The following is a 13191-nucleotide window of genomic DNA, read 5'->3' as shown; positions in this document are numbered from 1 at the left end:
TATAAATCCAGTCTTTATATATCACAAATGCATTTCAGTCCCTTAAGCTATTCCCAAAACCCAGCCAAGGGACAGCTGGACAAAAGAAAAAACCAAACCAAACCCAGACCATACCAGAGCCAGAGTAGGTTCGGCGTTTTTTGGTATCCCATTCCTATGCCATGCCGTGTTGCCTATCCTTCACCACCTTGTCTACATGGGCACAAGTTGCATCACAGAGTCACAGTGACATGCACTGGGGATAGAGAGGAGGAAGGATAAAGAGCCTGAAGCACTGAGATACAAAAGGATGGATATTTCGAGGTGCAGATGGTCGGATGTTTCTGAAAGTTAGGGCTTATGGTGATTTCCTCAAAATAAGCTGAGGACAGAAACCTGGCCCCCCCTCTTCCTTGTCTTATCCAGTCCAGCACTGTGTGGCTTCCTCTGCTCTTCCTCTGGAGGTTTCTCACACATTTAACAGTTAGCTTCCTCCCTTCCACATACACACACCACTTCTAAGGCAGGGACAGTCCTGGGGTCAGCTGGGCTGCCCTGAACAACAATGCTTGTCTCCTGCCTGCTGCTCTGACCACCTCTGCTCTACCCTCATCACCATTTCTTTCACTGCAGCTCACAGTATCGAGGACGGATGCCCCAGGGGGCACCGCCAAACTGGCAGTCATAAATGCGCTGACATGCAGAGGGTTCAGCTAACATGTTCCTAACGCCTTACAATATATCACTCACTCTCACTCAGTCGCACTCCTGCTCCACAGACTAACCATCCAGAAAGCAAAGATGCTTAACAAGGCATGTGGTTTATAGCAGCATTCCCACATGGCTTACATGCATTCTGAATTGCAAATCAAGCAATGGCTTAGTGATGATGGACACCTCAAGCAAGGCATATTTTTGTTGCTTTAGCAGGCAGGTGTTTAAATACAGCTGCATGTTTTTGTACTGCTTGCGCCTGGCAGTGCATTAACTAAAATTACCGTATCAGATAACTGCAATATTGGCAAAGAAACATTGAACGACACTGCAGCATAGACTTTTGGCAGCAACTTATTTGAACTGTTTCCTGGTGATCCTTTTTACCTTGGCTATAGAACTTCAAGAATACTTCACCTCCTTTTCACATTTCTGCCTAGAGTTTTTAAACAGAGTCGAGATTGGGATGGAAGGAGATGGAAGGTCAGGCTTTACATTAGACGCGGTACAGAGATAGGAGATTTAACACAGTCTAGTTGTCTATAAAGCTGCTAGGTTTTTTTCCTGTAACTGTAGTTTTGGTGTAGCATTTTAAAACGATTCAGATAACATGAGTCACAGTAACAAGCATGGGCTGGATCTCTTTAGCTGAAAGAAGTGCCATAAGAATATGCTATAGACTTCACTGCCTTGCCCTGGATTCTATTTTGGAGAACTGATGGCATTTGGGATTCAACCATATGTCTGGCTGAGTCTGTAGCACATACAGATCTGGTAGGTATTCGGAGATGTAGCACATACAGATCTGGTAGGTGCGTCTGTTGTAGCATGCACGCTGCTCTGGGAAGGAATGCATGTCTGTGCCCGGCTGTTCTCCAAATCCTGGGTGCTGAGGCCTTTGAAGTGAGATTTACATAACACAAAACCTTTGCTGCTTATTTGCACTGGGCTGAAAGAGGCCTAAAGGAACATTTTTGGAATACTCTTTTTAAAAGGTGGCAGTCGCCGCTAATGATGATTTAACAGGCAAAACAAAGCAACCGGTAAAGCACGGTCACCAAAGAGGCAGCACTTGCCAACAGCGGGGAAATGTGACATAGCACAGATGCCCAGGCTCCCTCAACAGGAGAGTGCTAACAGCTGGGAAGCACTGGCCTGGTGCAGATTCCTCCAGCCCCGTGGAGACTGGTGAAGAAGGGAGATCCCAAAGTAACACTAAAAAGAGCTGTAATGGTGTTCCGCTCCTCCTCTGCAATCTGCGTGGTCTCTTGAGGTTTTTGTTTTGTTTTGCTCCCTGCATAGCCGTAGCCGCCTCGTTATTTAGAACATGCTACTTGCAGTATTCTTCTGCCACACACAGAATAAATTTGCCTTAGCTGTGATTTAAGCAGCCTCATTCATCTCTGCCCGCAGTCAATACATGTAATAATGTCAGAACCTCTCACAGTCTCCGAGGACTCAGCTTCTGTCTAAAATTTATTGTCATCCTGCTTTGCGCCTGAGGGATAGACCTGAATCTCTTGTGTTTAGTGGGGGGGAAAAAGCCTGCTGCGAACAATTCCGGAGAAAGGAGATGGAGTTTGGTGGAGTCCCGCTGTCTTGGAAATGCTTCTAAACTCATAACTCCCTCAGAGTAACGCAACGTTGTGGCGTTACTATCTCCACGTTCAGCTGAACTTATAGGGTAGCTACAGTAGATGTACTTCACTAGGACTGTTACCACGCTATCTGCTTGATGGGACCCGATTTTTCTGGAAAAAAGATCTCATGTAAACAGGAACGTATAACAAAACACAAATCAGTGCGTCAAGCGTCCATGTGCCTGTCCCTCCCCATCTTTCCCTAGCGCTTACAAAAGGAAGATTTATAGGACAGTACAGACCAGATGGATGCTGTGCAAGCTGTCTTCTTCAGCTCCGCAGGTGCAGTGCAACTCTCTATAGTCATCTGCTGCTTCAGGTCTCGGAAGAAAGCTATCATTTGTAGAAGTGTCCTTGTAACACAGTTCCCCGATGAAGGAGGGTGCTGCCTCTGAAGAAAGCAGAGCCTATAACTTGCCCCCTTTTGAAAACTGAGGCGAACACATTTTCAGGGCCACCTGCCCCAATCGGGAAGCCAATCAGATCCCCACAGTTAAGCTGGGGGCTTAGGCTTGGGCCCTCAAGAAAAGCTCTCTTGGTTCCAGCAGCAAGACTCTCACAGCAGAAGCCATCAAATCCTTGTTTGTATGAAGTGCCCCACAGTACTGTCAAAAATGTGTCCAAAGGTTTCAAAAGGTTTTTCCCAAGATTGTTTCTTGTCCTCAGGTGATTAGCTACTTCCAGTGCGCTGGGGTTTTGCTGGGATCAGTGAAATCTGTTTATGCTCATGAGGAAGCAAAGCAAGGATCACAGCCCCAGCCAGAACACCTGAAAGGATCAAAGGATGAACAGAGGGAAAGGAACATGGCAGCGTCTTGCGGCGTAATTACCTTTTTTCAAGGGGTAGGTCTGGAAGCACCAGGCCTGATGAAAATGGACTCCGCAGCAGACTCAAACAAATTACTGGTGGTTACTTAGACCACCCTCTGACTGAAAGAAACCAAGACCGGAGCACCTGCTTTGGCCTGCTGAGAACCAGCCCTGAAAATGGCATTCTCCTGGCTCTCCAAAGTAAAGCATAAATAGGCTGAAAGCGAAGTGCTCACTGCACTACTCCGTTCCTCACTGCAGCTCTGATACATGAGACTTCTCCCAGATAGCTACCTTATAGTCCAGAGCACTGTCATCTTAGTTCAATATTGGATTTCTCCCAAATGCTGCATGAACATCTCAAGTGCAGAAGGGGGTAGGGTGGAAAGGTCCTATTAAGAGCAGTTTTGGCTGGGCCAACTCTTAGCTTGATTCAGCCAGTGGCTTTTATGTGAGTAACAATTATTTTGTACACAAAGGCAGCTTCTAAACCGTGCCAAACTCCAGCTCTCCCCAGTTGTCTTTGGGGTATAAGCACCGAGAGCCAAGGCACCGAGGAAGGCATCAGCATTTAATGAATAATGAGAGATAAGAATCAGCAGGAAACATTTCAAAAATGCTGAAAGGATTTTAGGTGTTCAAGGCCCTTGAGCTTTCAGCGGGAAGGCCTTCGCAGCTCTTGGGTATTTCTGGGACTGCTGCCTTGTTACGCTGTCTGATCCACTCCGCCAGAGGAATTTTGCCCCTGCATCATCAGATTCTCTCTGTCCAAAAGCTTTCCACCCTGAAGGCCAGCACACAGGAATTTCCAACTGTCTGTCGTGATGCTGAAGATCCTTTCTTTCTCCGCATCCCCCTTCAGCTGCCTTTTCTGCTTTCAATTCAGGTTTGTTACGACTTTTTTACACTGAGTAAAACAGTCTTAACCTTTAGATACATCCCTTCTTATGTCACTGAGGCACTGGTTTCCGTCATCTTTAACTTGCTGTTTGATCGAATGCCCGGTGAAGTCAGTGGGCATCCTCCACTAGATTTCAGCCCCCCTGTAGCTGACTGTCTAGCACTGATTATAATATGTATCCTCCTCCTGTAAGGCAGGGCTTTGGAGCAGCCTGTGTTTTGCAGAACACCATACTCTGACCGAGAGGCGATGGGCTTTGAAACAACCAGAACACCCGGTTCCAAAATCTCCTTTATGATGAAGGCATGGCTTGCCTCTGCTGTCTGATTCGCTTTCTTCCTACTGCGCCATGCTGGAAACTGCCCGCTTGTGTCCTCCTCCCTCAGGAGAGCAGTTTCTGAGTGTGGCTACCCAGGAGCACGTGAATGTTGTTCGTACCTGCCCGGGTGAAATGCACAGCAGAAAAGACAGGGAAGGCAGATTTTTCAAAAGACAATAATAAATTAAAGATGGAAAATTACTGTATTAACTGGAAACATTTTGGTGCTCAGAGCAAGAAGTACAGTAAAGGGAAATAGCTTGTGGTGTAGGGATGCCTTGCAGCGGTGCATGATCGAGCTTTTGTCCCAGCGTCAGCCTGGCTGGGACTCCACTCAAAGAGCTGAACTCCTGTTTTCCCCTGAATCGCAGTCCTTTCAAAATCTACTACCTTGCATTTTACAATACCATGCTGAGTCTTAAAATACTTGAAGATGTAATCAGCATATGTTAGAGGCCTGGCACACTTCATCTTCCAGGAACTGACCAGACCTCTAGAGGTTGGTCTGCTTCCTGTCTTTTCCTTATCATCAAATTAATTTGCAAAATAATAAATTCAGTCTTCCATTGTCAGAGTAAGAGTTCCTTTACCATCTAAATAATCATAAGGCGCAAGGAAACGGCTTGTGCTGGCACTGGTTTTGTGCCATTCTGTTAATCCTCCTCTTTAATTGCTACTTCTAACAATTATATTTTCCTGTATTTACACCATGATGCCTAAATAAACTTAGGCCTGCCGGACTGGCATTAGTAGCCAAGAATAAGTTTCATCTAGGGAAGTTAGTCCTTCTAGCCGGCTGAGAAGATTGCTCAGCAGGCAGCGTGTTTCTGGCTGGGTGACTTATGAGCTGTACTATTTCTTATTACCTCCTGTTTGTTTTTCCAGGCTGCAGGCTCTTGGCTGTGGAACTGACCTCCAGCAACACCAAGCCCGTGGTGCAGGAATTCCAGAGTGAGTGCTGCGGGGGCCCGCTGGCTGCCTGACACGACGGCTGCACTGCCCTCTGCCTGGGGATTTGCATCAGTCCAAACAACTGAGAAGAATTTTGCTTGTTGCTCATGATATCTGGTTTCTTGGGGGAGGCAGGACAACTGAGAGCCTGAGATTCAGAAAAGCGCTCAAGAATATGTCTCTATCTCTCCCTGGTTAGCAAAGCACTTGATTGAAATGCTTTATTGAAGTCCCCTGCAAGCCACTGGCATTGCAAAGTGTCTGCCTAAGTGCTTTTTTGAACTGGATCCCAAAAGGAGGAAAGGCAGTCGCCTCGCAATTAATATACTGAGAAGGGGGTCGGGAAATTTATGTTTTATCTTGGCCCTGCTACAGACATGCAGTGCGATACTGGTAAGCCACCTCTCGACCCTGCTGCGCTGCCTTCTTCTGTAGAGGAGACGGGGATGACAATGCCTACTTCAAAGGGGAGTGGGCTTGCTGTATTTATCCCCAGGCATCGTGGTCCTCAGTACATTACCAGACACCACCCAGAGAGATTCTGCATCCCTGACTCACACTGTAGGCTCTGATTAGCAGCAAGACAGTGCTGTGCACTCACTCTGTCATAAGGTCTTGTTTGCCATAAGTTAGAGCCTGTAGAGAACAGTGTGTTCATTTCTGTCCATAGTTGATATCTGCTCGGCTATTATTTTTGCTGGCCAAAATCCATCTTCCCCAATAGCTCCTGGAACCCAGCAGTGTTTCTGTTTGTGAGGCAGATGAAAGAGAAGGCTTTGCTTTGTGGGCAGCATCTCCTAATAAAACACTGTGCATGACTGCTTAAAGCAGAGCAAAAATACAGCTGCTTCCCATTAATCTATATTTCCTTTATTTCTCCTGCTAGGTGTTGAGCTGTCCTGCATCATTAAATCCACCGTAACACCAGATCCCAGAATCGAGTGGAAGAAAATCCGAGATGGCGAAACCTCTTACGTATTTTTTGACAATAAAATGCAGGGTATGGGGATTCGTTGTTCTTAAACTTCCAAAACAGCCTCAGAAACACTACAGCTGAGAACAAACAAGTCTGCAAAAGGCAGGAGCTCTGGCTGTCTTGCTGCTTTCTTCTGGAACTAGAGTTCAGCAGCCAAAGTGCAAGATGGAGAGAGAGCAGGATGTTCTTTGCTCTCTGCCCTCATTATTGACAGTTCACAGTAGGGAGCCAGAAAGAGCTGCAGTGAGATCCTATGTAGGAGATGCTTCTTGGGTAAGAAAGCAAATGCTACAGCTTCCCTTCTCCAACACCTGTTGGTCCTTGCTTGGAGGTCACTGGGTGTCTGAGCTCTTGGGACCAGACACTGACCCCTCCTGTCTTTACATATGAAATCTAAGGGCTCCAGCCTGCACTTCAGAAGGGATCTCTGCCTTGAGCTGCCAGTGCTTACTGCGGAGGTAGCACAGTGCATTGCAGCATCCTGGGAGCATGGGATTAGAAGCAGACTCTTTGGCTTGATGGTGAAACTCAAACACAGGACTGCCAGTAGGGCTTGACTCCATCTGGAATTGCTCCAACACTTTAGATGGGACCAGCAGCCACATCCAAATGAATCTTCCAAAGGAGACAAGACCTGAGGCTGTCTTGGAAGTCCAATTTTGCCACAGTTTTTGAGATTTGGGGTGGTGCTTTCCAAATTCATCCTCTTATATGGTTGGCAGCATTGGTCTCCTTTGTGGTCACCGGTGAGAGGAAGGCTCTTTGCTTTAGAGAATCGAGTTCCTTTCAGGTGGTTCTCTTGACTCCAGAAAGAGTCCAAGATCAACCACTTAATTCAGATGCCTAAAGTTAGTCTGTATGACTACCCTGAAATTCTTCTCTCTTTTTTCCTCTTTATCAGGAGACTTTGCGACTCGTGCAGAAATTCTGAGCCGGACGTCGCTGGTGATTAAAAACACCACCCGGATGGACACTGCCACATACCGCTGCGAAGTGGCAGCACCTTCTGATACTAAAACCATAGATGAGATTAATATCCAGCTTACAGTCCAAGGTATTACTTTAAACCCAGATACCTCTGCAAGCACTGCCAGCTAACAGAAGAGGCTGTGAGTCTCTCCAGAGTTGAAACTGTGGCACTTGACAGACACTGGAATTTGTCATTGAAAACCAGCTGGAAATAGTGGAAAGTTTTGATGCCTTTGTAGCACAGCCATCTTAGAAAGTATGTCAGAATTTTTTTGTTCTACTCAGCAGTGCCATTCACATGGTTTGTGTCTTTCCCACAGTGAAACCTATGACTCCTAGATGCACCGTGCCTAAAGCCGTACCTGTTGGCAAGACAGCCTCTCTTCACTGCCACGAGAACGAAGGCTACCCAAAGTCCACTTACAGCTGGTACCGCAACAGTGAACCTCTATCACCAGACACGAAATCAAATGCCAAATTCCAGAATTCCTCCTACACCTTGAACCCCACCACAGGCACTCTGGTAATGCCCTTACAGACCTAATCAAGACTTGTTTCGCTCAACAGGTTGTTTTCAAGGTCACTTGTAAAAGAAAAACGTCATTGCATGGCTTTCAAGGAAGGTATAATTGGAGGAAGTTTAGGTGGTCTGGATGGCTTGGGAAAGGGAAGGTTAATGATGGAAGAAGATATTACCCTAGCTGTTTGGGTTTCATCACTGCCAATACCACGTGCCTTTTTAGAAAGAGGGAAGGAAGATGTCTCACAGCCCACCGTGAAGCCTGGGCAATGGAGCGTTGCTTATACATGCTTATACCCTCACAGTGCCTTCTGTCGCTCACGTCCTGCTTTCCTCCTCACCAGGTTTTCCATGCGGTGCACAAAGGCGACACAGGCCGTTATTCCTGCATAGCGACAAACGATGCTGGCTTTGCCAAGTGTGAGGAGCAGGAGATGGAAGTCTGTGAGTGCCTCTACATACTTTTCGTCAATGCCGATTAATAGATGACCATAAATTGTCATCGCTGCAGGGAAAGAAGGGGGACATCCTAGAGCGTTAAGTCTTTCCTGCTTTCTCATAGCCCCAAACACAGGAAGAAAATAAAATAATCTAAAAATTCAGGGAGGCATTAAAACACTGTTCAGATTCATAAACAGTTTTAGCCTTGGAATCAGGGACTCACAAGCTCCCTGTGAATTGTTGGGGTTTGCTTAAAATATTTAAGAGATGTCATTTTAGTGTATGCAAAGCTAGAACACTGCTACTGCCTTAAACAAATACCAGATGGTGGCTTCTCTCTTTGCCAGATGACCTCAATATTGGTGGGATAATTGGCGGAGTCCTGGTGGTCCTAGCAGTTTTGGTGCTCATCACTCTTGGTATCTGCTGCGCCTACAGAAGGGGTTACTTTGCAAACAGCAAAGAGAGCGGGGAAAGGTAAGCTGGGATTCAAAGTGTTCTTATACAAGCCCCTGCACACACAGCCAGCATGAAGTAGCCTGAAGGGCGCCAGAAATTGGTGGCTAAAACGTATTTCAATGCCTGACTTGGACATATTTCTTCCTAGTTCTCTACCAAAGAGTACAGTTCTTTGAAGTACCCAATTCCCTGCTGTAAACCCTGCACCATGCCGAAGGTTTATTTGCCTAAGGAAGAATTTTGGTGTGGCTCCTCTTGTGCTTGCTACCAAGCCCAGAGGAATGAGAGCTGTGCTCCGATATCCTCATACTTTGCACGGGAAGGGGAGACCAGCACAGTTAAGTGCCTACAGGTGTTTGTCCTGTAGGTTATGTGCTGTTGGCATAATGAGGTCTACAATTTAATGAACAGAGCTCACTGCACGATTAGTTTAAAGCATAGAAAATATATGCAGAAGAGTAGGCTCTCTGCAGGAAATCTTACTAGTTGTGAGGACCTAAATTTGGGATTAAAACCAACCACTTCAGAGTGCACATTAAAATGTTAAAAACAACAGCATTAGCATCAGAAGCAAGCCTCGATATCCTTACAGACTCTGTAGAAGAGATAATATGTGTAAAACCAAGATTCTCACCAGACTGAATTTTTCCATGTTAAATGTTGCTTTTCAGCAGAAGCCCTGTCTTTTTTTTTTTTGTTTGGTTTGGTTTGTTTTTCAGAAAAAGCTCCAAATATCCTATTTAAATGCAGCTGAGGGTTGGCGTACGCTGGACTTGACAGTCGTATATAAATTCTGAATTCCTGTGGGATTGTAAACGAGTGGCACTTCCTTATAACTAAGGAAAATGCTGAAGGCATCTGGCAGCGAAGGTTTAAAATGAACTTTATAATTGCCACAGGAAACAATGCAGGAGGCACGCAGAAAGGTGGCACACAGGGACCAGAGCAGGAGAGCCCAGAAAAGAATCAGTTCACCTCTTTGCAGAGTTAGTCTTGTGGAAGCATACAGCGATCTTTGTACCCTGTGCTGAAGGAGAGTTTAGAAAAAATCCCATTCATGATGAACGACGGACTAAGCACAGATCTATCATTTGAGCAATGAGCTGGGTTTCTCTCTGCTTGCTTTTCATTCGGCTGCTCTTCCTTGCTTTCATCTTTCTCAGCACCTCCCCTCCAAAATCCTGCAGTCTCCTTGTCCCAGAAATGAGATCTTTTCCTTTATTTCAGCTACAAGACTCCAGCAAAACCTGATGGTGTTAACTATATCCGGACAGATGATGAGGTAAGAAATGATTTGCATTTAACATCTCTCTGTTCAGGAGAGGAAGAGGGTGGGCAGAGGACTACTAGCTTTTTTAGGCCCTATAGACTTTCTTAGAGTGGGCACCACTCAGCAGCAAGGATGGAGAACAGGAAGAAAACAGAAGGGTGAAGGCTGAGTCATTTCCTTAGAAACGATGAACAGTTTAAGTTGCCTTAAATGACTGGTGCCAAGAGCTATCAAACGCAGCTCTGCTCTGTCTCAGTTATCTCATGGCTTGACCCCGTTAGGATGAGTTTCAGTGGATTAAGTGGGCAGGCCACGATGCTTTTGCAACAGAATTTGCATTTTGGGATTTGAATAGATCACTAAGCTTAAGATCAGAAAAAGCCTCTCCCTATTAGCAGAGATACTGAAGAGGGAACGAGAAGGTCCCCTGCCATGCCTTGGTACGTGGGGAGCACAGGAGGAGAAGGAGCAGCTGGCCAGGATGACGGGCGTCTCCTTCTCCTTACCAGCTGGAAGGGGGTGCCACCTAGACCAAACGCTAGAAGCTGTACAGATTGGATGTGCCTTGCACAGGCGTGCGCAGCCGGGGGCAGCAGGAACAGAGGGGTGCCTGGAAAAGCCTCTAGAGTCTTCCTTCATCCAGAACTGTTTTCTTGCAGGGTGACTTCAGACACAAGTCTTCATTTGTCATATAAGACACCAAAAGAATATTGCAAACCAGCGAAACCAAGTGTGAAAATACCTCCTCCAGGAACTCAAAGCGAGAGCAAAAGATGAATTAAGTGCGCTTGGAAGAGTTTGGAACACACAAGAACTTGATAGCTAGCTATCTGTGTATCTTTTTTTTCTTTGCCAAAGTTTAAAGTAACTCCTCACTGCCCAACTTGCGTCTCCCCTGCCTCCGGAGATACCAACAGGATCACCTAAACCTGTCCTTGGACAAAGGAAGTGTTTTAATTCTTCCCGAGAGACTGGGCTGGGGAAGTTTGTGGAATTGCCTTCTATTTGTGCTGCACGGACACAGCCACAATGTGCAGTCCAACCAGGGGAACAGCGTTAGGTAAATGTGTAGTAGACATTACTAGTAGAAATTACTAGGAGACAAAAAAGGTGCTGATACGGCAATAGGCGGACTTCAAAGAATAGGATTTATCCATGCAAGGGGGAGTCTTCCTCTCAGCAGCTTGTTGTCCAGGCCTGGCTGGTGACTTTTACACATTTGTGATTGTCTTGCGCTTTTGACTCTGACCGCTCAGGTGCAGAACGGGGTATCTGAATAGCCTACAGCGACAGATACCGATAAAGTAAATGCAACTAATGTTCTCAGCCCTTCTGTAAACTTACTGAATTCTCCTTACTCCACTTAACATGAAATGTGGGCAGCATCAGGCCAGAAGGATTACTTCTGTTCACTGCTTTACAGAAAACCCACTGCATGCAGGTAACCCCTCATTCTAATCTGCACAAAGCAGGCTTGCCTCTTGCATCTTTTGGTGTTTTAAAGAGGTTTATAGTGGAGGCAGAGAACCTAGTGCTAAGACATCCCTTTCAGGAAAATTAAAGCCAAATACTTTCAGGGGCTAAGATTCCCATAAAAGGTACCGAGATGTCTTCAAGCTTTTTTTACCTTCTCCATTTATTTTGTAAAAATCCCACATTCTAAAATTTTTGCAGAGATATATTTTGATTACTTCAGAAAAGGTAACATTTCTATTTAAAGTGTAAATACGTGATGCCAGCAGTATTTAAGTAACGTGGCTATTTTTTTACTTTTTAAGCTACAGAGAGGAGCTCAAACGTTGCTATAGTACGGCACTGTCAGAGCATATCGGTATTATTGCAAAGCATAACAAAAAGCTGCAGGTGGATCAGCATCTCTTTCCTCTTAAGCTAGCTTCAGCAATTTCCTTGTCACAAGAGGTCTTACCAGACACAGAACAGAGTCACTCAGGGATAGTTTTTGTAAATTTATGGCAGGAGCTATCAACATTTTTATATATAAAACTTACTTTTCTTGCCAGTGACCAACACTTCGTTTTTGTTGTTGCAAGAAATATCCAGGGATGGCTTTTGGATTCAGTTCCAACAAGGTGACAGAGTGACTTCAATGTCTGCTACCCCTCTGCAAGTTCCCTAAAGCACTAACGCAGTGTGACAGCTATGGCAACTTTACAGGTTCAAACTGCATAGCCAAGGCGACCGTTTCTGGAGTTGGGAAAGCAAAAGCTCGATACAAAAGCACTTTTGTAGTGTCAGTTGCAACTTTTCTCTAGATGGTAAAAGGAAAAAAAAAAAAAAAAAGAGAAAGAAACCTAGTTCTCTTACCTTTAGAGAGAATAATTGGAACCACGTGTTTCCCAGAAACATGTATGTTGACAGCATTGGGTAATATAAGACTGCAAGATGTGGATGCAACACTAGAACTGTGCTGTGGTTTAAGAATTTTTTTTTTTTGATGTAGCATAATTTAGTGTTCTTGTATTTCCAATATGAATTGAGTTGTCTTAACTTTTCCTGTATACAGTATTTTGGATACTTGACTATTTGGACTGTCAGTGTTATTTTTTAGTGTTCTGCATTAATCTGCTTTGTTTCCTAGGGGCCTCGCTGGACATGCCATTGCTGCATTTGTTTTGCCTAAACAAAATGTTACGGCTTCTTTCGCTAACGAAAGTCAAAATAAGGACGGGGCAGCAACAGCCATACGTTCTCTGTGTAACTTGGACACTACCACGGCTATCTGGCCACTAGATTGTGGTTACCTTCTTAAGACATGCTCTTCAACCAAGACACACAGTACTGTTCACTGGCTGCAGGCTGCCTCTAATCATTATGACAGTAGCGAGCGTAACATTCCTTTGCACCTTCTGTATATCCACTACTCCTCTTCTATGCTGCTTTTAGGATACCTATAATAAGGGAGAGAAAGAAAAGGTTTGAATCAGGGTAGCTCTGGGCACTATGGGAGCACAATCTGCAGTCTCACCATGAGCCAAAGGCAGCCTTCATGTGAAAAGCCAGCAAGCTAAGAATCAAGACTTATTTTTCAGTTCTAAAATGTGACAGTGGCATCTCTAACGAGAGGAGGGGAGGTGATCCCCTGGCACGGCTCGTGAGATCTGACTGATGAAATTCATTGTATCATTGTGAATAATATTCAGGTTTGTACTAATGTATTACGTTTAACTTTGCCAAGAATGTTTTACATAAATACCAAGCTATAAAGCATTCTTGTAGGGTTG

General features: G+C 45.2%; 1 protein-coding gene across 1 annotated transcript in view; it reads left to right on the top strand.

The window, feature by feature from the left end:
- JAM3 (junctional adhesion molecule 3) overlaps window positions 1-13191 on the top strand; it is a 32875-nt gene extending 19684 nt beyond the window's left edge. Inside the window, exons 2-9 of the mRNA XM_075116127.1 lie at window positions 5249-5314; window positions 6201-6314; window positions 7192-7344; window positions 7580-7782; window positions 8124-8223; window positions 8568-8697; window positions 9907-9961; window positions 10609-13191. Of these exons, the coding sequence (XP_074972228.1) occupies window positions 5249-5314; window positions 6201-6314; window positions 7192-7344; window positions 7580-7782; window positions 8124-8223; window positions 8568-8697; window positions 9907-9961; window positions 10609-10644 (857 nt within the window). The 3' untranslated portion in view covers window positions 10645-13191. The remainder of the gene's footprint in view (window positions 1-5248; window positions 5315-6200; window positions 6315-7191; window positions 7345-7579; window positions 7783-8123; window positions 8224-8567; window positions 8698-9906; window positions 9962-10608) is intronic.

The sequence above is a fragment of the Phalacrocorax aristotelis genome, chromosome 22 (assembly GCF_949628215.1).
Source record: "Phalacrocorax aristotelis chromosome 22, bGulAri2.1, whole genome shotgun sequence".
In the NCBI taxonomy this organism is placed as follows: Eukaryota; Metazoa; Chordata; class Aves; order Suliformes; family Phalacrocoracidae; genus Phalacrocorax; species Phalacrocorax aristotelis.
This window is presented reverse-complemented; position numbering and strand designations above follow the sequence as displayed.